We start from the raw sequence: 24,723 nt of genomic DNA on the forward strand, positions 1-24,723 counted from the left end.
TGCCAACTATCATTTTTAATATGATTACATCATCACTTTCAACATGAAGAAATAAATCTGTCATGGTGTAATGAAAGACGGTGGGTTTGACATAATACACATACATTTCAGACATACCTTATTTCTGTGTGTATACATAGAATATATAAGACAAAATATAGGATACGTATTATTCTACATAAATATAGGATAATATATACTAGGATATTTAGGGTAATAAAAATACAATCCTCTTGTAAATCTAATCTTCCTGTGCTACCTTGGGTGTCAGGGCACTGCTCGTTACCATTGCTCTGCAAGCACCTGAGGGTTGTACAAGGAGATGCTAAACAGACCGCTCTCTAGAAATGTCAGCCTTGTCATGTACTGGCATGAGGGGAAAAGGCTCTGGAGAAACAGTCCTTTTGTTTAAAATAGAAACTTAGAAGGATGCCAAATTAACACACGACAAATTACTGAATATCCAGTTCTTCTGGAGGGAAAAAAATAAATAAATAAAAAGCCCTCTTCCTTTCCGAAATGAAAAGGGTAATTGCTGGTAGCAAAATCCACGTTTCCTTTTCGGTGAAATTCTCCAGCGAAGCTTGGCGCTAACCGAGTCGGGGATTTCACTTCATCATTACTTCACAAAAGACTTCCAAAATCACTGCGGCAGACACGGCAAAATAAAAATGTTAAATACATCCTGGCTGGGAGGGGACTGAAGCCTCCACCCTCAATCAAAGGTTTACAATAATAGGATTCAGGAAAAAAAAAAAAAAAGACAGATGGGATTAGAAAATGTTGCAGTGAAGACTCTGGAATGAGATGAGATCACAGCACCAGCCTGTCTTTTGTGGACCTGCACAATGATCCCCGAGCCAGACTGGATTAGGAAACCTCGCGACTAGGGGTTCAGAGAGAGGCTTCCGGTTCCCGGCACTTTGGGGGAGAGAAGGCTGAAACGATGCATCAGATTTACAGCTGCAGTGATGAAAATATAGAAGTTTTCACCACCGTGATCCCTTCCAAGGGTGAGTAAAATTGCCCTTGACGGTTTCCTCACCGCGGCACCTTCTGCCAGAGGTTAAGGACAATCACGTGCTGTTTTACTAGGGCTTATCCTCAGGTCTCTCAAGAGGGGTTGATGCGCTCGCTGCTGTGATGGTATTTGTTATTGTTGTTGTTGTTTCTGAAAAGGAGGTACATGGATAAACATCAGTCATTGAGAAACAATCCATCAAAGGGGTGGGGGGAATGAGGGCAGTTAAATGCCCCCAGTTCCACTTAATTCAGTACTGGTAACCCAATATGCGAATGAAAGTGACAGCAAGCCATTGTTTTAGGAAACAGAGATGAAAACAAAATTCCCAGGGCAGCTAGAAAGATTCTTTCTTCTTCTCCAATGAGCAGGTGGGCTCTGAAATGAGAACCAGCTGGCTCAAAAGTATGATTTCTAACTATGCCATCAGATGTGAGGAGAAATACTCCCGGCAGTGGCCTGAAGTCTAATAAAGTGGTCAAATAATGCCCTGACCCAGGGCTGGCCTCTAACACAGATCCCAGGGCCCCGCTCCCAAACTTCACCTGGAACTAGCATCACCAAAACGTGTGACTCTGTCAGCTCTTGTGCTCGGGGTGAATGGTGTCAAGTCCCAGGGAGGGCTTTGTGTGTGAGCTCAGCGGACAGCAGGTGTCTGGTTACTGGACAGTTCCCTCACCCCCTCCAAAGCTCAGCCCTCTCTCCTGCCCCTCTGTTCTCTCCCCACGGCCCCTGCCTTGCTGGGAGAGCCTGGGACTCTGGCTTAGCCCCGGTCTCATTGTCAGACTTGAATGAAGGGGGCTGGATGTTTGCTGGTGTTGTGACCCCCTGTTCAAACAATCCCTTTCTTCTTCCCGTGTCAGCCACTGACAGGGCCACTGCTGGGGGGTGGGGGTAGGGAGAGACTCAGCCTGGTCACAAAGAGACAGCCAGCAGAACATAAATAAAGCTTTTGACATCCATTGCCACATAGAGAGAGAAAAAAGAGCGAGAAGTCTGCCCACGTGCAGGAGTTGGAACTCTGTCTGGAGACTCTGGAAGTACCTGGAAAGTCAAAGCTCACCCTCTGACCCAGCACTTCCACTTCTGGATACTCTTACTCACAGATGTTCACAGGGGCATTGATTCTAGGAGGGCAAGATTGAAAATAGCTTCAATGTCCTTGAGGAGGGGAGGGGGTAAAATGCGGTGTCATCGTACTATGGAATATTCCACAGTTGTCAACAGGGATGAACTAGATCTATGTGTATGGATACAGATCTCAAAAGCATAATGTTGAGTGGAAAAAAATAGAAAAGGCTGGATGAGAATTTTATATGTATGATAACAATTACTATATCTGGCAATACAAAACAACTTATGGATACATATTCAGAAAGAGTATGAAAACATAGGCTGGAAAGATACAGAAAAAATTAGTGATCTTACTAGCCCTGGGGAGGAGTGGAAGAAGAATAAGGGGAGAGTAGAAAGGGAATCTAAACTTGCCTAATTTTTTATTTCTTTTACATGAGAAAAAAACAAATTGGAAGCAAATATGAAAATGTTAAATTTTGTCTATTTCCTGTTATTTCTTTCCATTTAACAATTTTTAGAGGAAGAAACAAATCAAAGCTGAATAGCCCCTTTTAATTAAAAACTTATTCAATAATTCAGGAGCAATGTCACACTTCACCTGAATAAAAGCATTTGAAACAGGACCTTTGACTCCATTTGCTTAGCATAGTGGCCAAGAGACTGTGGTCACTTCTACACTGTGTGACTTTGGGCAGTCTACTTCATCTCTCTAGGCCAGAGTTTCTACTTTTGTAAAAGGGAGAGCTCGACTTTACTGCTCAGGGTTATTATGGGGGGGGGGGATTGAAATACAGATAAAACATATAAAGGATCTTGGGGCTCCTGGGTGGCTCAGTTGTTAAGCGTCTGCCTTTGGCTCAGGTCATGATCCCAGGGTCCTTCCTGCTCTCCCACTCCCCCTGCTTGTGTTCCCTCTCTCGCTGAGTCTCTCTCTGTCAAATAAATAAATAAAATCTTTAAAAAAAAAAACATATAAGGCATCTAGAACAGTACCCAGCATGTAGTAAGCACCATTAAATACATCACTTACAAAATGATGTCTATTTTTATTCCATATTTAGAGCAATGACTATGTTCAAAGATAAATATTGAATCCTGTATTTCTTTCTTGCCATTTTCATTCATGGCCATCTCCTGGTCATAAACCAAGTATTCATTGGTATTCATGGACATTTCACTGCTCAGGAAGCTGTTCACTAGAAAAGGAGTATTTGCAGCCTTACCTTAGACCGTGAATGGAAGAATTTCACCTCCTCGCACTTCCTTTTTTGCCTCATCTTGCTTTCTCCAAAGCTATCAAGCAGAGGGCTTTCAGTGAGAGAAGACATTGCTAGCTTTCCTTAAGTCACTGCTTATAAGAGAAATGGGTAACTCTTCAATACATCCCCACATTCCTTACCTACAGAAATAGAAGGTGGCTTCATTTTATCTAACAAGGTTATAGTTCTCCCTAGGATGCCCTTTTCCCAATGCTACCATTTAGCATGACAAAAATGGCCAAGACATTTTCTGAGCACAGGTTCAGCAGCATGGACAGTGTGGCCAATGGTTAAGAGGATAGGGCCTTGTTCCACCATCAACTGTGCATCCCCACCAATAAAATAGGGGTAATGCAGAGTACCTGGCTCACAGAGTTGCTACGAGGAATGAATGAGATAAGGCAAGTAAGCCATCACCTGGTGAAGCTCAATGTGAGCTATTATTACCTTTCTATTGTTGTATTATATCCTTCTTTCCAACACACCCATACATCTATATATTGGGTTCAACTTAATATTTATATGTATTTTTTAGCTGAGCCATCTTAATGTCTCACAAAAATATGGCAGCAGCAAGTGTTAGACTGTTACTTAAGTATTTTAAAGGCATGGGACATAGATACCAAGTCTATAGCTGAGGACAAGTGTGGGTTTTTACTTTCTGGAGAGAAAGAGAGCCCTTTAAGGGAAAAAAATTCATAGACACAATTCACAGTAAATACAAAAAGTGAAAGCTATGGTTTTACCAAGAAGTTATACCAGAAGTTACTTCCTGAGACACACCAGAGGGGGTTTAATTCTAGAGTGAACAGCACCACAGCATTCAAAATAATTCTCTTGAGGATAAACAACAATGGGGAGGGGTTGGGGAGAGGAATCGGGGAACAGCAGGAGGAAATGGAGAAAACTCCAGTAAGAGAAATCCTAATGGAATGCTATAGGATCTAGAAGTTATCACCTATTCTTTCCACCTGCCTTCAGCTTGCAGAGATGGAGGACAATCATAATAACCACCATTGATTCCTGGGAACCTACTCTTTGCCAGGCACTGGACCAAGGGCTCTATAAAAATTAGTTCGTTTCATCCTTGTCCCAGCCCTCTGAGGTGGGTGCTATTAATCCCCACTGTCTTACAGACGAGGAGAGGAAGGTGTGGAGAGGATGAGTTATTTGCCCAAGTCACGTAAGTGGCAAGTGGTTCAGTTCTGATTCACACTCAAGTGAAGGGAGTCAGGAACCCTCCTAACTAATGTACTGGACGCCAGGTTTCACGGCTGTAGGTGCTCTGCAGAAAATACCATCACCTAGCACTCATCTGATCACTTATCCCATATGTGACAAGGAGTCATCTCAGTTCTAGGCAGGGCAGTGACATGGTAGGATTTCAGTTCGAGTAAATCATTCTAGCGGCAATATGGAAAAGAGATGCCTGAGTATCTCCATTTTCAACAAAATACACACCTTCTTCCAACCAACATTTTTTAATGCTTAATTGATTTTTTAAAGCTTTTTACTGTAGTAAAACGTGCATGATATAAAATTTACCATTTAAGCATTTTTTAAGTGTACAGCTCTGTGGCATGAGGTCCATTCACATTGTTGTGCAGACATCACCATTATCCATTTCCAGAACTTTCATCATCCCTAACTGAAACTCTATACCTGTTAAATAACAACTCCCCATTCCCTTCTTCCCCCAACCCCTTCATAACCTCTGCTCTACTTTCTGTCTCTGAGTTTAATACTCTAGGTATCTCATATAAGTGAACTCATACAATATTTGTCCTTTTGTGTCCAGCTTATTTCACTTAGCTTAATGTTTTCAAGGTTCATCCATGTTACCGCATGTATCAGAATTTGATTTCTTTTTAAGGCTGAATAATATTCCATTGTGTGTATATACCACATTCTGTTTATCGGCTCATCTGTTAGGGGACATTTGGGTTGTTTCCACCATTTGGCTATTGTGAACAATGCTGTTATGAACTTTGGTGCACTCAGCCAAGTAACATCTAAAATTGTAATTACACCCTGCCTATTCTCCCCACTTCCCCTCCTCCTCGCCCCTCCCACTCCAGGTGCAAACCCTCTCTGAGGCTACATCAGCCTCACCCGTGTTCTCTAAAACCATTCCTTTCTCTCTCTTTGCAGTGTCCAGTCCAGCCAGAAGAAGAGTCAAAAGCTCTCAACACCTCTTGACCAAGAATGTAAGGACTTCAATTTTGATCCCTTTTATTGGTTTTCATTACAAAAGCAGCATCTAGCTTCTTCACTTCCTCTTCCTGCTCTCAATAGCCAGGAAGTTTTTCTCTATGGCATGTTGGGGCTGCATGATTTCCTGTCTTCCACTTCAAAATAATTGACAAATGTCCACCAGACAGTGAACAGCCTTGAATTGGACTTTCCTATTCTGCCATTTTCCCCAGACACATAGAGTAAATCTCATTCTCTAAAAAAACTGTGTTCTTATTTAAACAGAGTCCACGATGAGTATAGCATCCCTGACTGAGGTATTCTCCTGTTGTTGGCATTTGTGATGTTCCATTTTTTCACTATTATAAATAGCATCGCAATTAATTTGTACAAAATACTATTCTTCTGGATTAATTCCACGGTAAATTAACAAGTAAAAGGACAAGAATAGTTTCATCTCTCCATCTATCCATTCCTCCATCCAATATTTTCATGCCTACCATGTGTAAGAGACACTATGCTAGATGTGGAGAATAGTGATTTTTTTAAAAAATGATTTCTGCTTACAGCTTTGTCACATATTACCAGGAATTCTAAACAGTTGTCAGGCTTCTAGCAACGCTTTTCCATTTACCTCCAACCTCACTAACATTGACTTTCTTTTTTTTTTTACATTATCTTTTGCTACTCTAATAAGCATTTGCATTACCTTAAAATTAGTTTACATGTCATTAGAACCAAAGGATGAGGTAAATTTCTCATTTTACTTACAGATTTCTTTATACAGAAGTTGTCAATCCATCTTTGTACTTTCACTGAAAAGGTTTAACTGCTAATTGTTTCCTCTTGGTTATGCTGGAGTTTCTATTTCTATCACAATTTTTCATGGAACACCATTTTGATTTTCTAAGTATCTCAATTTTTGAAGGCCTCTTCTCCATTAAAAAGAATTTTTTCAGCATCCTGGGAATGAGATGGGGTTTTAGTCATTGTTGTTTTTACAAACATTCCTTTTTTTGATTCCCAAAGTAGTATGTGCCCATTATAAAATTTCAAATACTATGAACATATAAAATATAATATCAGAAAATTCTAAGAAGCTGTGGAACATAATGGTTAGATATACAGACTTAGAGTCCAACTGCCTGGACTTAAACTCCAGTTCTATCCATTTCTAGCTAGGTAACCTTGAGCAAGTTGCCCACCATACTGGAACTCAACTGCTTTAGTGTTCAAATGGGAAAAATAGGAGCACATATCTCAAGAACCATTGGAGAGCAAATGATTTAATACATGTAAAGTGCTTAGTCCAGAGCCTGACACAAACCAAGCATTCAATTAGTATTGGCTTTTTTTAAGTGAAAATTTCCCATATACTAACATATCATTATTATGCTCCATTGTTCGATAACATATTGTTTTGCAATTTGCTTTTTTCACTAAACTATAAATCTTGAACGTCTTTACATGCCAGTTAATACTTATAGATCTACCTCATTCTTTATAAAGGCTGCATACCATGCCATTATATGAATGTACTATAATTTTCTACCCAAATCACATCTGAAGTTTTCTAGATTATTTAACCAAATTCTACTAAAACAATGCTGCAAGCAATATCCTTGAACATATTTTTCATGCTCTTATGCAAATGTTTTTGAGGATAAATTCACAGATATGAAAATGCTTGGTCATCAAATCAACACGTTGTACTCCTTAATGTTATATGCCAATTATATCTCAATTAAAAAAAAGAAAATGTTCAGAGGATAGGAACATTGAAAAAAATTTATAGCCATTACCAAATTCTTAGCAACTGTTTTAAAATACCCTTACCAAAACACCTAAGTCAGTAATGTATGTCATCAATGTTGTTTATCTTTGACAATCTGATGGGTGAAAATATTTTGTTTTAATTTGCATTTCTTTAATTATTAATATCATTCTTCATCTTTTCAGGGATTCTGATATTTTTTTCTCTATAGGTTCCTAACTCATGTCTTTTGTACATTTTTCTGTTGTTGTATTTTTTAATGACTTTTGAGAATATTTTATATTAAGAAAGAAAAGAGGGGTGTCTGGGTGGTGCAGTTAGTTAAGCATCCGACTCTTGATTTCAGCTCAGGTCTTGATCTCAGGGTCATGAGTTCAGGCCCCGGCTTGGGCTCTGTGCTGGGAGTGGAGCCTACTTAAAAGCAAAAAAAAGGAAAGAAAAGGGCTTTTAATGGATGGAAAATTTCTTTGTGGTAGGGCAAGAGATTGTTACCTTTCTCCTGGTCCCTGAAAACTTAAGCCCACAGTCTAAAAGAAAAATGCTCCTGACTTTCAAGGAGTGGGTGTTACCAAAAATGGAAAGGGAGGGGCGCCTGGGTGACTCAGTCGTTTAAGCAGGCAACTCTTGATTTCAGCTCAGTTCATTACCTTGGGGTCCTGGAATTGAGGCCCACCTCGGGCTCTGTGCTCAGTGGGGAGGCTGCTTGAGGATTCTCTCTCTCCCTTTCCCACTGTTCCTTCCCCACTCGCACTCGAGCTCTAAAATAAATAAATCTTTTTAAAAATGGAAAGGGAAGGGGTTGTTTGTGGGTAATTTTCAGTTTAAGGAAAGTTTCACAACAGACTTTTCGGTCAAGGGGCTTGAGTTTGGCATTACTCTAGATTAGAAGGAGCCACAAATCATTCGTGACTCCAGAAAGATCCCTTGGGAATTGGGACTATTTAGTTCTACCAAGTTCTTGCCTTGAATTTCTAACCCTAAACAATGTTCCTGTCTGAATCACTCCTAACACCTTTATCTACTGGCTTTATAAGGACAGAACAGTATTTTTTTTTTAAGATTTTATTTATTTATTTGCGAGAGAGAATGAGAGACAGAGAGCACGAGAAGGAGGAGGGTCAGAGGGAGAAGCAGACTCCCCGCTGAGCAGGGAGCCCGATGCGGGACTCGATCCCGGGACTCCAGGATCATGACCTGAGCCGAAGGCAGTCGCTTAACCAACTGAGCCACGCAGGCACCCAAGGACAGAACAGTATTTACAAAAGCTTTTAAAATGGAAACTAAATCACCATACTTTCTAATAGTTAAGTAGGTTCTAGGGAAGAAAATCCTCAGGAGATTTCGAACCTAAATAAAGGAGGAAACTCTCAGTTGTCTGAGATGGCGGTGATGAAGCCACATGGGGATGAGATACACAAAGCAACCAAAATACGGGACACAGCCTTCTGGAAGAGCCACTTGACTTCAGTCAGCACTGTAGAACCATGCTCTCAGGTTTCCTGGGAGTGGAAATTTTTGAGAAAGACAGTTATGTTTATGGCTTATGACTTTCCCTCTCCAAAATATTTTTACTCAGAGAAAAAAAATGACTCAAGTATATGAATACGTATTAAAATTCGCTTTTGATTCAAGAAAAAAATTAGAAGCTGGGTCCTGTCTTCACCGATGCAATCTTTCTCCAGGTGAGACAACTTAATAATGCCCTCTGGCCTTTGAGCTCTCCTCTAAATTTCTCGTTTCCCCTAACAGCCTGACTCATCCTTTGCTTGCAAACCTCAACACCAGCTGTACGGAACATTCAAATTAGAAAAGACAAGAAAGGTCTTAGTCTACCCAAGATGAGGGAAGTGAGTCCTAAAGAAAGAATTGTCTCTGATCCGACTGGCTCTTGGCTGCCTTTGAGTTCCCAAGGAAAACATTCATATTTTGTCTAACTGCTTGAATCTACCAATGTTTATGACTTTCTTTGTCCTGAAATTCTTATTTGTGTCTGTTGTCCTTGGGCTACCGTGTGGAGTCAGGTTCCCTCCTTTACAAAGGTCTCTCGTCTCTAAACCATCCTTAGTGCCACATCATCCCTAGGGTACAGTCAGGGCCCCCCAGGGGCCACTGATTCCCAGCCCCATCATAATGAGCAGCGGTACCACCACCAGGAAAGATGGAGAAATGAGATTGTAAATGTCACATTCTCCCCAGAGTTCAACCTGATCGGGGAGAAATTGGCCTGGAAATTTACTGATTTTTCAAAAGGCACTGAGTGATTGATTGCACTTGAAATTTCTTATCTGGATGTAGGCACTTCTCTGGGTCTTATAAAGAGCACTCACCTAGAAGTCATAAAACCACAACCCTCATCCTGGCTCTGTCCCTTATAACTCTGTGACCCTGAAGACACATGACCTCTCTTGGCCTCAGTTTCCCTATGTGTAAAATTAGGGAGTTGGGCTAGAACATTGCTATGGATCCCATCAGCCCTAAATCATGATGATTCTCCATCACCTAGGTCTCACCTGTCTTTCCAACTCCCTACCAGCCCCCTAGGCTGGCAAACAAACAGAAGTGTGACTTCAAGATGTCAGTGGATGGAATTCTGAGGCTTGAGTGTTAGCCCATGACTTCCATTATTCTAATCAATAACCCGAGACCAGCAGGGGAGCATCAATTTATTGCTCTCGTACATCCCCCCTACTTTCGGAAGGCAGTTTGCTGACTAGGAAAGGCAAATCCAACACTAAACCCACCTCTCCCTTCCCTCTCCCCATTCCCTTGTCTTACCTCCGTACTGGGGTGGGGGGCCCGCTAAAGAGCCTGCTCTCAGACCAGCTTGTTCTAACACCAGCAGCCGCAGCCACCCCAAACTGTGTCCTAGAGACCAGAAAATAGCCCAGGCTTTCAGAAGTCCACAGCCATCCATTCAGTTGTCTGTTTCCTGGTGTGGGCCCAACCCTCTCCCCCCGGAGCCCTCTCAGAGCTTCTGTTACTGTGGGAAATGAGAACCAAGTACAAGACCAGCTAAGAAAGGGAAATCTTCTGAACTGGGCACCTCTCCTCTTTCCTTTCCTGCTACTGGCATCTTTTGGGTACTGGGGAAGACACCCTGAAGGGGCACTTGGCCCTAAGTCATGATCTGGGAAGTAACCAGCCTCATCCCCATCCCCTGGTCGCTCCTACCTCTAGCAGAGGGCTGAGCAGCTAATGCCTCTTGGCTCTCCCCTTCCCATTCTCTTCTGCCACCCCACAGTGCAGAGAAGCGATTGCGGAGGTGGAGTTTCCTGTTCCTGAAAAGGAACATTTGCTTCCCTTTCAGAGGAGGAAATGCTGGGTCTCCCTCATGGGCTCCGCAGGCTTTCTTTACCTGCTTTACTTTCTCCTTGTACAAAGTAGGTCTGAAAACATACCAGTCTCACTCCTCCTCACTCAGAAGGATGCTGACAGAATGAAAATAAAATCAGAAATACCTGTGATAGCCAAGAGCTCTGTGTCAGTAATGAGGCTCAGGTCTCTCATATTCAACCTGGAGGGTCACATTCCAGGGGAGAGCCCTTAGGCCAAATATTGGGGACTGGGGCTCCAAACAACTATTAACCTAGGAAATTCCAGTATTCTGGGCAACACAGCAGAGCACGGGCTGGGGGAAGGAAGGTAAAGAGGAGAGCAGACTGTTAGTGCTGGGTGGTCAGTGCTGGACCACCCACTGAGCTTGTGCAGGGTGGACCCAGGGCTGCCCCCAGCCCAGCAGAACCACCACCTTCTAATCATACCACAGCTTATAAATGTATCAACACATTGTACACCTTAAACTTACCAAATCATAGGTGTCAGTGATATCTCAATTTAGCGGAGAGGAAAAAGGAATAAATATTTTTAATTATTGGGGGGGTGGAGTGCCCAGAGGAGAAAAGGTATTAATCCTACATGCTCCTGAATGATCAGCTTTCTCCAAAGGCACAGAATGAATGAATCTGGGCCCTAAAATAGGCTTGAGAGGAGTTATTTCCTAACCCAGATAAGACCAAATTGGGGATATATTAGTTTTCTAAGCAAAGGACTATTTGTGGTAAACTGAAGCAAAGAGTGACAGCTTCTTCTAGTTTCCTCTTTGGGAGACAAGAACTGCTCTCTGATGCTGTAGATAAATATGTGGCTTGAGGAAAGAGTGCAAGCTCTGTGACTGAAACTAAAACAGATGACAGGCATTTGCTCCGCTCCAATACAACAAGGACACACAAGAATATCTCCTTTCCACGGAACCACTAAGTGTCAAGACTGGGGCATGAACTCAGGTCTGCATGACCACAAATGGAGTTACCTTCTTCATCACGGGCAATCTGAGAGGAAAAAACACACACACACAACTGTTTTCACTTGCATTTAATTACTGTTCGACATCTTTTCATGTTTGTGCTGTCATGTTTACCATTTGTATTTCTCTTGTCAATGGCCAGCTGCTGGTTTTTGCCCCATTTTTCTCTTTTCTTCTTCTTCATTGGTTTGTAAGAGTTCTATGTACATAGGGATCATTCCTCTTCATACGTAACAAATTATATTGAGCCACGTTCAATTCTTGTGTTTTTTTGTTTTTAACATGTATCTTGGATTTGTCTGGTATTTATTTTGGTGTGAGACGTGTGAACACAGATCCATTTCCCCCAGTGACCTGCCATTCATTATAACAGTATTAAAGATCCAATTTTTCTCCATTAAATCAAAATATCACCCCATTATATATATATTTAAAAATTTAGTCTTATTTGCTTCAGCATCCTCCAAAAGCAACACAATTGTTCTATGTGGACAAGTGACGGGGATCCATCAGAGGCTAGAGAACAAGAGCTCAGATGGGTCATCCTACTTGCAGATGCCCCCAGTGCCCAGAACCTGGCACGGAACGTGCCCTCCCAGGGCATCTGATGAAGGAGCAAGCGAATGAGTCGATGCAAACCTGAGTAGCTGCCATGTACTATTGGACATTCCAACCAGCTTTAAAGGAGTGAAGAAATTCAGAATGGATGACCCCAACGTCCTGGATATGTATAAAACTATGCAGGATAAGAGCAAAAAACTGCTAAGATTCCCTTCACTACTCTTGGTATTAAGATAAAATATGGTATTATTTGTCTCAAGTTTTTTTACATTTAAATTATTTCGATGATTTAAGTATGTTTATTATAACTTTTAAGGCCCATTTCGGTGGGTCCTGACAAAAGAGGTATTTCCTCTTAACGTACTTCCCAAAATAACTATTCAGCAGGTGATCATTCCTGAAAACACCTTAGCTCTTAGCATTCTGTCTGGTTTTCGGGAATTTCCACTTAGCGAACCACACATAGTGGAAATTCATCTCCCAGCTCCACCTGACACGGGTGCTCTGCAAGGTGGGGGGAAATGTGAGCATGTGGGGCTGTACCAGCAGCTTCTTTCTGTTTAAAACCTGGGAATGAGTTGGGCCCCGGGTCCTCTCCCTAGCTCTTCTCTCTGCCAGAGCATTCAAAAGGCTGTCCTCTGTGTGAACGAGGGTGTCTGCTTAGCGCAAAGACTGTAAGACCCTGATTTCCAGAACTGTCATCATTTCAAATAGCCTGTTCTGTTGCCAAACCAGGTCAGGCCCTAGGGCAGGGGACATTTTTGGCCTGATGGCCCAGGCTCCTGACTCTGTGAAGGGACTGCTGGTGAGGAAACCCACCCCCCCCACCCCCCGCCGGGAACCCTCATCATCCTGCACCATGGCACTATTTGGCATGCTGAGATGAAATAAAACGGTTGCCTGTTGGAGGCCAGTTACCCCAAGTTCTCTCACTGCTGCTAGCATTCGCTGGAGCAAGGAAAACTCCGATAATTCACTGTGGGCCCAAGGTGCGTCTGAAGATCCCGGGAGAGGTACAAGCTGACTGTCCTTCCTCCTCCCGGCAGGTGGTGATCGAGTCAGACCTCTACACGCCGCGGCCCCTGGAGCTGCTGCCGCACCGCAGCGACCGCAGCGACCGCCGCGACGGCGAGGGCCGCAGGGCGGGCCGGCTGCACAGCGCGCGGCCGCAGGGGCCCCACCTGGCCAAGGCCCCGGCCAGACCCGGTACGTGCGCCCTGGATCGAGTCCCCGGAACCTCCCTTGGCGGGGGGGGGGGGGGGGGCCGGTGACGCGCTCAGAGCAACAGCCGCAGGGTCTGCGGCCCGGCTTGTCTTTTCCAACAACCTCGCGCTCCTCGCGGGCGTCCTCCATCACGCCAGGTGAGCGCAGCACCTGTGGCGTGGGGCGTGCGCGCCCCGCCCCCTCCCTCCCCTCCTCTCCCCTCCTCTCCCCGCCCCTCCCCTTCTCGGCGCGGGCCGTTCCTGCTCCGAGTGCACCTGCTCTCGGGCCCCACCTACAGAGCAACACTTTAAAACACCTAACTGAAAAACACTCCTGGGCGAGCACAAATGCTTTTATCTGCCTTCTTGCTCCCCCAGGAAGCCCTGCTGGGTTCCAGAGATGAAAATCATAATGTTCCGGGGGGGGTTGGGGAGAGAAAAAACTAGTGTAGACATGACTCATGAAGAAACAGAAGCTTACCTTATTTATTTCACAGGCTGTGTATGTAATTATACGGGCTCTTCATTAACTGCCAACTTAAGATCTCACCATTGTAAATGTGAATGGCTTAGGGCTATTTGAACAATCTCTAAAAAGAATTTAGGGACAAATTTGTTTTGAAAACTGGAAACATTATAGACTTACCTTCAGCACTATTTTTAAAAATGGCCTCCACCCCAAGCAGTTCAACGGGAATCTGCGCCTAGCCCACTGAAGTCTGTGGTGGTATTTTGCCTTTAATTGCTGGTTTAGGTTATTTCTGTTATGTCCACAGCCTAAAGTAATTCCTATTTTAACTCCAAAAATGCACAATAGAAAGTCTAGGATGTCCTCAAGGCATTCAGCTGTCAACAACTTTGTATGTTGTAAGAACTGAAATTATACTTCACCGAGTGTATCTCTTCATCTATCCATCTTCTCTCCTTCTTTAGAGATGCTCGACTGGATCCCTAAGGTTTCTTTGATCAGTAACACCCCGATCCTGTTTTTATGATCTGATGTATAATAACGCATAAATCAAGCGATACTCTCTAGCTAAGTGATTACATATACACATATGTAGAGTGAAAGCATTAGGAAAACCACAATCTGCCTTGCAAATTACGAGGAGATAAATTTTTCTCTGTGTCTATATATAGGTGGGTGGGTGCATGTGTGTGTAGAAAGAGAAAAAGAATATCTTCGCTACAAAATCATAAAATGGATTTACAGCCATGTTTTTCAAAATTTAATGTGCAAACGAATCACCTGGGAATCTTGTTTTCATGCAGAGTCTAATTCTGTAGGACTAAGTAGGGCCCCAGATGATGTTGATGATGTTGGTCTGAGAACAATATACTGATTAGCAAGGATTTAGAGACGGTCAAATGGGTTCTCACAGTGGGGTCCCCAGAGCAGCAGAATCACCTGGGAACTTACTGGAAATGTAAATTTTGGGTCCCACCTGAGACCTATTGAAGCAAATTCTGGGGTGGGGCCCAGCAATGTCTGCTTTAACCAGCCCCCCAGGTGATTCTAAGGCACACTGAAGGTGGCAGAGCCCTGATCTGCAGCACCCCGTGCCCATTTACAGAAAAGGAAACTGAAAGCATAGAAGCTGTTTGACCCAAAGTCACACTGCTTATTAGCAACAGAACTGAAATTAAATCCTAGTTCTTCTAATTTCCTAGCCAATGCCTCTATCCCCCACCCCCAGAGAGTAATTTCTTCCCAACCATCTAGTTTTAGGGGCCACTTTCCTTCCTAAGTAGCTTGTGGAAGCTTGACTGTCCAAGTCAGTCTTTTATTCTATAAGAGAACACTAAGTAATGAAATGGAGAGAATCTGCCCAACATGTGACAGTCAGCTCATGCAGGGAATGTGCTAGTCAGGTTTAAAAAAAAAAAAATTGAGCTGGGCATTGATTCAATTCCTTCAGCTCTCCCAATCTGATAGATTCCAGAGGGAGGTTGGGGGAGACGGAGGGTTTCTGAGTCAAAGCCAGACCCAGGGCTTTCCGTGGGAAAGGCTTGGGCACTGAGTCTTCCATCCTCCCATCAGAAGGACGTGTGTCTCCAGGGATCTCAGATCTGGGGGCTTGCTTCTTTTCTGAGCTGTAGGAGAAGGCTCCTGGATGATGTAGCCTTCTCATGTGGGAGAAAGATTCTCTGAGGAATCTTGGAAATTGCAGGGACTCTGAAGGCAGAGACCCAGCTGAGAAACTCTCTCACCATGAGGCCCTGGGTAGGTGAGCCTCAAATGCCTGGAATGGGGATAAACATCACCTGAGCCCTGGAGAATTGGCTGCCTATGGAATGTCTCCACCAAGATGTCCTCAGGCACCTCAGAATCAGCTTGTCAAGTGGAATGTGTCCTCCTTCAAACCTGTCTTCCTTTCTCAGCTGGGATGTTTCCCTTAAAACCCCCTTGTCCTCCCCAACCCCACTCCACCCACCACGTCACATATTAAACACTGACAATGTCAACTCCTGGATATGTCTCATCTCTCCCTCTTGGTACCTACCTCAGGCTACCTGGGCGCAGACCCCCTTCTGATGAACTCTGGTGTGTAACATCCAACTCTGGCCCTCAGCCACCAGTCCCTCTTCCCTCTACAAGGCTACCAGAGGGGACTGTCTAAAGCAGAAATCTGCCTCTGCCATCCTTCTGCTTCAGTGTCCTTCCTACCCCCACTGCCCTCCAGACTATGTTCAAGGCCCTCTAGAATCCATTCTCTGCTGAACCTCCAGGGCACACTCCTGTCCCCGCCCATCCATACACACAGAAATCCTGAGCTGCAGTGCAATTCTGTGACTGCTCCATTATATTCTGTTTCCCGGAACTTCCCTGACCCTGTTCCTTCTGCAGATTGTCCTGTCTCTACCTGGCAAATACCTTCCAGATTGGGTTAGGGTGTCCCTCAGTCACATTTCTCCAGCCCTGAAAGACCCCCAAAGCAGTTTGCCATTCCCTAGATCATCCTTACCTGGCTTCCTCTAACTGTTCTCCAAAGCCTCGATTTCCTCATCTGGAAAGTGGGGACTACTATATTTACCTAGCAGGGTTATGGTAAGGGTTAAATGAGATAATGTTTATGCGTTTTATACTCAGCACAGTGCCTGACACAGTAAATACTCAAAACTATGAGCTGCTATGATTATTTATGCCAGAGCACTGTACATTATGATTTAATCTTGGTAGTCTTGTAACTTCATTTTATTGCCTTTGAAATGTTTTCTTCCTTGGGTTGGGGAGTGTTTTATCTCTATTTGCTGTAGTGTGATAGGATGGGGCTTGTTCTGGAATGTCTGCCCAAGGAGAGGGCTGTATTGAAAGCCAACTTTCCCCTACCTGTTGCCAGCTCCCTCAGCTCAACACCTGCATTCTCAGAAGCTGCAGACTTTAGGGTAGAGATAACTCAGAAGTAGGTCGGGCTTCAGGAATAAAGGCATAGCAAGAAGGTTCTCACGTTAAGTCCCGTGTAGCCAATGTCTCAGGACTCAGATAATCTCCAACCCTCACACATCATGACGCTGTGCTTCCCACCACAGGCGGGCTTCTCTGCTCATTTCGACAGAGGAGTGTCCAGGATCAGCAAGCAAAACCGATCCCAGCAGCAGAGACTTAACTCCTGATAACCTCTTGTGATGTGGCACCTTAGGAAGGAAGGACAAGCCAAGGGCGCATTCTCTGAGCACCTACTGCCTACAGACACAGCACTAAATGCTTCCACACACATGATCTTATTAGACCTTAGTTCTACCCTCCCCGCCCACCCCACGCCCGGAAGAGTGCCAGGGGTACAGCTGACCCACCCGACAGTTTCCCCATTGCCTGACCCTACTGCCTGATTTCGCTGCTTGGCACAAAGGCCTTTAGAAATTCCCAGCTTGTGGCTGATCAGCTAATGAGATCACTGATGCAGAAGCGGGGGGAAGTAGAACACAGAGTACCACTGAGTAATGCTTTCTCTGTTCCACCTTGCAGTGGGGAGTTCGGAACCCAAATCATCAAATCTGTGTGGGAATCGAGCATATGGCAAGTCTTTGGTAAGTAAAATAAGCCTGGTTAGTTCTATCTGCTGTGCTTTAAACTTCTCGCCCTGTTCTTTGTTTCAGGCCCGAGGATTATCAGAACAGCCTACCTGAGGGTGCTTTGCTCCTAAAGTCTATCAGCTCACAGCACACCGCTGGGTGGTGTTCTCTTTCTTGCCAGAAATTCAGCTCTTAGGCAAGCAGAAGGTATTGCCTAGAGGACATCTCAAACACGGGGGAAAAGAAGTGGTTTCTGTGGTAGGCATGTGTCAGGTGGAAACACCTAATTCCCAGGGGCAGCTATGGGGGTAAAGAGCTGCAAGGGTCTTAAACGTTGTGAAAACACAAAACACCAGGCATCTCTGGTCAAGGGTCTCTGGAGGCAGACTCTGAGATGCGGGGTAGGGGCTTTGAGCTGTGTATTAGGGATCAGTACCCGCGACAGGAGAAGAGAGGTCGGCTTGCGCAGAGGCTGAAGTGCCGTGCGCACCGGATACCTCCTGGCGGGAGCTCTGGGGCCAGTGCTACCCATCGCCTTGTCCTGAGTTGGGCCCAAATGGTCAGACCTTTGTTTCCTCCTCGCTCCGTCATGGTATGTGGCCTGCCCCACTGGTGGCAGCTTTTCCTTCCCTGAAGGGCGATCAGGAGGTGCACATCCAGATCTAGCTCAGGGTCACTCTGGAAAAAAAAACCTCCTGCATCATCTTCTGGGCGTGTATGTGGGTACCCTCTGGGCTGGCACAGTAGGGGCGGAATCGTGGCTAGAGGTGAGGTCAGCTCAGGTATCCTGGGCTCCGTGAGCAGCAGCTCTCCAGATTGGTGGATCGTGCCACGTGAGGACTAGAAAAGACCCTGGAGATTATGTGGGCCAACCCCCTCATCCTTCTGGAACAAATTCACTCCCCGTCTGAGCAAAAAATCTAATCCACATACCTCACTTAGGTCATCCCTGTAGGTAGGAGAACCACACAAAGGGCAGGGATGGGCCAAGCTGTTTTATCAGGAGCCCCCTGCCCCAACCTAGTACTCGAGAGAAACTGAGGGAGGCTGGGCCATTGCCACAGATTGTCAGGCTGTGACAGCTCAAAGAGCTGCCCTCAGCTGAGGCCGGAGGAAGGCCAAGGTTAGGGGGAAGAGGGTGGCTCACAGCCTTGGACTACCTGCCCCAAGCCCCTGGGCTGGGCTCACACAGTACCTCTGGCGGAGAGGTACCTGCATCTGGGAGGCCAGAATGAACTGGGTTGGGATAGGGTGGTCATGGGGACCCAGTGACAAAGAGGCAGCACAACTGACTCTTTCCCCTGAGGGTCCTGCAGCTCATCAGAGGCCCCTTATCCCAGGGTGGGAGAATGATTCAGAGCTTGCACAACTAATTCTGATTCAATGCTGACGTGCACTGGAGGAGAACTAAGGACTCTGGAGAAGGAGAGGCGGGTCTATGTTCCCGGGGCTGGACTGTTGGCCCGGTGGGGAGGGAGAGCTCCCGAGAGGCCACAAGGTGGCACAGTAACTCTGTCCACAAACTTTGGCCGGCTAGGGAGAGAAGGGGACAGTTAGTCATGATGTCCTCCACCTGGAATTTCCCAGCCATTCCAGGAATGTGGTGACCCTAAGCCTTCAATGGGGTTGGGGTGAAGGAACAAAGCATAGCATATGCCCACTGACCAAGCAAATCCTGGATTTAGCCCTTGTTAGGCCGTCAGTTACTTTTCCACTCAGCACATGCTTCTTGAGCACTCACCATCTCCTTTAGGAGGGCTGCAGAGGGCCACCAAAGGGATTAAGTGCCAGACCCTGACACACACCATGTCACCTTTCTGAGGACTGGGAGACTAGACAAACATATGAAACAAGAAGAGAACCATAGAAAGAACTGGTGAACATATCACATAGGTACTCAGTACTGTGGGACATGGGGCATAAGGGCAGAGAGAAATCCACTTAGGCCACCAGCCTGAGGAAGGGCCTCTGGGAAGAAGTGGCCTTGAATGGCAGGCAGAGATGAGGCTCCATCCAGAGGGTGAAGGAAAAGCCGAGGCACCAGGCAGCGCCGTGCATGCGCATGAGGAAAGGGTTCGTTGTGCATGGGAATCAGCGTGAGCAAGAGGAGAGGCCAGGCCAGCCCCGCTGGGATGGGAGCCGTCACAGTACCCACGGGGGATAACAGAGGTGTGTAAGATGAGGGGGAGCCGGGTTCTGAGGAGCCTGTGCTTCCAGAGTTGGCATCAGTCCGGCCTGCTGTGGGGAAGCGCTGTAAATCCATGGGGGCGCTGAGATTAGCGGTGGGTCTGGTCCGAAGCAAGGAGGTCCCGGGTGACTGGACCCGAAGGCTGCAGCAGAGGAAATGGGGAGGATGGCACTGACCGAGGCAGTCTTTCAAAGCACAAATCTGCAGGATTTGACAACAAAGTGGACACAGGCAGTTGGGGGGGGCGGTGCACAGAGTTGTCAGGTAAGATTGAGTTGTGCTCTCAAGTTCTCTGGGTCGGTGGTTCTCAGAGTGGGGTCCTGGGATAGGCAGCACCCAGGAACTTATTAGAAATGCAGACTCTCGGGCTCACATCAGACCTACTGAATCAGAAACTATGGTAGGCACGGTGTTCACAAGCCTGGCAGGGGAGTGTTAATGCCTGCCAAAGCGTGAGGACTATCGTCCTGGGTGGTGGATCGATGGGGTCATCCCTCTTTCAACTGGCTCCAGTCAGTGCCAGGGTTGGGACCATGGCCACATCCTCCCCTTCCCTTCCCCTTCTGCAATACCCAGATTCCTCCAGTGGCCCGGATCTCAGTGAAAGCCCCCGGCGTGCTGGAGGCGGTGGCCACGGGCTCAGAGAACGGAGCTGTTCTGACAAGAGGGTAAGTGCCCTGTCCCCCACCCTCCCCGCCCGCTGCCGGCAGGGCTCCCCACCCACTCTCGGTCCCGCCACAGAAGAGGAACAGGTGGCCTGGCTTACAGACTCTCAAGATGCTAACACAAAATCCATGCCAGCTTTAAATTACCTTTTAATGAGGGCAATAATCCTGGGTCTCTGTAGCGCCTCATCAACTGTTTCCCTAGGATTAAGCTGAAGTGTTTTTGATGGTTTCCACTTCATTAACACCACTTTTTAGACTTGGAGAAGTGTCATTCGGGAGGGTTTTTGGTTAATTAGATAAATGTAATCACAGGTCATATTGAGAGCCTCCTGGTAGGGACAGTGGTGTCAGAAATGCCTCGTGAATTAGGTGAAGGGCCCCTGCCCAAAGGTAAAGAAATAAGTAAGATACAAAAGTTTCAAACCAAATGTATAACCCCCATGTTGCTGTTAACTCTGATCCAGAACCAGCAGCTAGACTAGCAGAAGTAGATAGTCCCCTCCCCTACCCCCAGCAATTCCCCCACTACCTTCCAGGCTGCGCTGGAAGATGACAAGTGGGTGTCTGAAACTCAAGTCAGCATGCACATTCATGCCCCCGCCACCATCATCCATACTGCACACAGTAGAAAAGGGGCTTAGGGGGTGATGAAGGGTGTGGGCTCTTGACTCCCAGCTGCTTGCTGGCCCAGCGCCACCACTAACCTGCTATGACCTCCATGCCCTCACTTATTTCCAAACAAAAACAAAAAAATGGGGATGATCATAATACCCCTCTTGAGGGATTATTGTGAGAATGGAATGGGACAATATGTGAAGAACTTAGCACAAACTGTGGCTGTTATATTTCAAGAAACCTACAATCTAGCAGTTGGAAAGACACGTCCTTGGGAGCATGTGAGATGTGCACACCAGAGGGACCGTGGGCTGCAATATCAACCCAAGTGTCCACACCTTGGAAGCTTAGACTCTAAGGAAGAAGAGACCAATGTGAAGCTCTTGTAGATAAAAGAAAATCATCTAGAAAGAATTATAAAAACCAAGTTACTCAATGTACTGGGACCTAATTGGAGAAAAGTCAGAAAGGCATGTGGATTGTTTGAAGGTCTAGTGGCAAATGGTCCTGAGCAGCAGTAGCTGTTGCTGAAGGCTGGAGTAAGCCCACAACTTACTGAGCGGCACAGACCAACCTTTCTGTTCCATATAGCTTTGTCCAGAGGGTTCTCCATGGTTCCTTTCTCTCTGAGCTCAGAAATTCTCATTTCCATGTGCTCCTGGAGGCTGGCTCTTGAAAAGTCAGGCCATTTCTTTCACCTAGGGAGAGGAAGTGAGGATGCACCCCCAGGGCTCAGGCTCTTTCTATAGCTTTACGCTTTGGGAAGCTTGCCCTTTCCATCAAGATTGTTGGTCTAGAAGTGGGAGGGGTGGGAAAGGAGAACTTGGGACAAGAGCAGAACTTGAGATCCATGAACCACTGTGCCCAGAGCCACCTCCTTCCCTCACCCCATGTGAAGATCCCCCGAAAGAGTCATCCGTACGTGTGTCCCAACAGTGACCCTCCATCCTGGTCACAGAGCAGAGGAGAAATAAGAGCTCGGTCTACTCCTTGAGGGCAAAAATTAAAAGTTTGGCTCTGTGAAATGACTGTCCTCCCTCCCTACCCCTGGCTTTTCTTTAGATCCAGACATCTCAAGAAGATGACGGAAGAGTATCCGACCCTTCCCCAGGGAGCAGAAGCCTCCCTACCACTGACAGGAAGCGCTTCCTGCGGTGTCCCTAGCATCCTCCGGAAAATGTGGACAAGGCACAAGAAGAAGTCTGAATATGTGGGAGCTACCAACAGTGCCTTTGAGGCTGACTAAAGGTGACCCTCCCCAGGTGTCCTGAGTTGGCCAAAGTTCACTGCATATGGGGGAGAAAACTTCCAGATTGGAACTGAGCCACATTCACCTCTGCTAGTAGCTGGTCCAAACACATCACCATCTCTTACTAACCAATAGCCCTGGTTTAGGGTACAAGCAAGGAACTCCCCTGGAAGGCAAAAGAAAAGTGTGCCTTCTTAGAATCAAGAAAGCCATTGGCCTGAAAGTGGCTTTGGGAGGTCATAGAGTTTATATCCCTATCTTTAAGCAAAACCACACCACAATCAAACTTTCCCAACCCATTTTAAAGACCTCCAAGGAAGGAAGCAGGCAATCCCTCAGTCTTCCTTGTGAGTTGTTCTAATGTGTGTGATTTCTGGTATAAATATAAGAGCTTGACGTTTGAGGCACTTGTAAACACCGTGGTTCTTAACTATTCCTCTTACCACATTTATTTCATCTTGACAAAGTACAATTTTTAATGACAAAGTACTATATATTTACTTATAGTTCTAATATCCATTTGACAGTATTGTCAAGATCAGTATTGACCATTTGGCATGATTGCATGAATTCTCTATTCTTTTACATGCAGCTTTTCTATAGAGAAACATGATTAAAAATTAAATGTTGAATGCTAATGTTTTCGGAAGTGGCAGAGTCTAGTGAAATTAATAATACCTTGCACTGGCAAAATGATTTTAACTTTTGAAAGTGCTTTCCCATACATTATCCCTGTTAAAGAAAGCACAATTATTCCCAGTCTACAGATGGGGAAGCCAAGGCCTTACGAGAGACAGTTAGTGGAACTGGATACTAGGGCCTCGAGTCCACCAGACACATTGCTTTGCTTATTTTAGCAACTGATTTGAGGAAGGTTTTGAGGGGTAGGAGTATGTCTCTGGGGGCAATGTTTGAAAGGAAAAATGTGATAAAGTTGGAAAAAGTAAGTGATTTAAATGCAATACATCATTAAGTATTGGGTTGAACTTGAAGAAATTGCCATCTCTGTAGGTCAGAAACAACTGATCAATTTCACATGGTTCAACCTAATATATAATATTGTGCTTTCCTTCTTTTAATGGAAATGTCATCATCAATCCCATTGTTAACATCGATAGACTTACGATGATAATATGATAACGACAGCTCTCATCTCTTAAATGCCTACCGTGTGTCAGACATGACACTGAGCACTTTACGTCCGTTCTCCCTGTCTAACAACTCTGAGTTAGGTGTCCTTCTCCATTTCATAGACGACAGTTTAAAGCAGTTAAACGATTAGTCTCGAGGTGCCTGACTCACATGGGTGTCAGGCTTCAGTGCCTGCTGTTTGTATCTATTCCTTCACACAGAACAGCTCAGAACATAGAGAAGGATCAAGGTTAGTAAATAATGTTCACCTCAAATGCTAAACACAGACGATTGGCAGAGGCCGCCCAGAGTGCTGTGTGGAGGCGGAGTCTGAGACGCAGGCGTGCAGTGGTCAGTTAGGAATGCCGACCTGTGGAGGCCATTAGTGATGCATGTCCTGCGTATCTGTCATCCGTAGCCTCAACTCTGCCCCCAGAAGGCTGGTGTTCTAATTCAGAAGCTTAAATTAATCCAACCCATTTAGCAAAATCAGACACTCCATGGTGAAAGTTAGTCTAAAACTCGGCTGGAAATTGCCACGTCTTGGTACAATGAAGAGTTTGGCCACGTTACCAGTCTCAACCGTTATTCATAGGCTACCACTCTGTCGCCTTTTGCTGTTACCTGTTTCCATGTCTCCAGGTGAACTGTAAGGAGGCATGGAGGGATAAGAGGCCTGGGCTTCTGGGCCTTCACCTTGCTGATCCCTGCCCTTCAGTCATTGTTTTAGATGCTCAGCACCCAATCCTCACGATGGAACATGATTTGGGGATTTGGGCATCAAGTGCTCTTTCGATGAGGGCCTAGTCTCAACAGACTCATAGTCTTGCACAGTATAGATAATGGGGCCTGGAGCACAGTTAGGGAACAAGCAGGTGATTTATGCTGGACCTATATCAATCAGAGTATCCTAAAACTATTTATTTCAACTTATTCAGTCTATAGCTGATGTCCTCCATTTGTATGTGGAACCTGGAGATTTCTGTAGGATGCAACTAACTTATTTATTTTTAATTTAAATATTTCATGATGAAGTGTTTGCCTTGCATAGAATGTTTTAACTGACCAGTTCAAATAAAAATAAAGTATGCTTTGTTTGTAACATCAATAAACCACCACAAGAGTATGAGGCTCCGTCATTGAATGAGAGAAGGCTTTCACCAAGGGAAAGAATTATGAATCTGGACCTCACTGTTCCTTTACCTAAATGAAAAGGATTGTGAGAAAGAATCCAGGATGTTCTTTCCATCCTAAGGCAGTGTCTGGTTTTGATATTACGGGCCCTGCCCAACAGTCAACACCAGAGCCATTTCTGACGGGGCTCGGCCTGGCATGACCTGTCCTCTCGGGGCTCATCCTCCTCCCTGATGCCCACCCCTCAGTCCCCACCACAAATCCCAGGGGGCCCAGTGGCCATCCCAGCCTGCTGGCCTGTCTCCCCTGAGGCCAGGGAAGACAGAGCTTTTCT

The 24,723-nt window shown here is 45.5% G+C and overlaps 1 protein-coding gene across 1 annotated transcript; it reads left to right on the forward strand.

Moving 5' to 3' along the window:
* The first annotated feature begins 203 nt into the window (after positions 1-203).
* Positions 204-24,381, forward strand: VXN (vexin). The gene is made up of 6 exons (XM_006749478.3): positions 204-1,013; positions 5,509-5,564; positions 13,235-13,394; positions 17,358-17,419; positions 20,169-20,260; positions 21,938-24,381. Exons 1-6 carry the CDS (start codon positions 947-949, stop codon positions 22,119-22,121), a joined length of 621 nt encoding a protein of 206 aa, XP_006749541.1. The 5' UTR covers positions 204-946; the 3' UTR covers positions 22,122-24,381.
* Positions 24,382-24,723: the final 342 nt, after the last annotated feature.

Source organism: Leptonychotes weddellii, chromosome 4 (assembly GCF_054177405.1).
Source record: "Leptonychotes weddellii isolate Sample4059 chromosome 4, ASM5417740v2, whole genome shotgun sequence".
Classification (NCBI taxonomy): domain Eukaryota; kingdom Metazoa; phylum Chordata; class Mammalia; order Carnivora; family Phocidae; genus Leptonychotes; species Leptonychotes weddellii.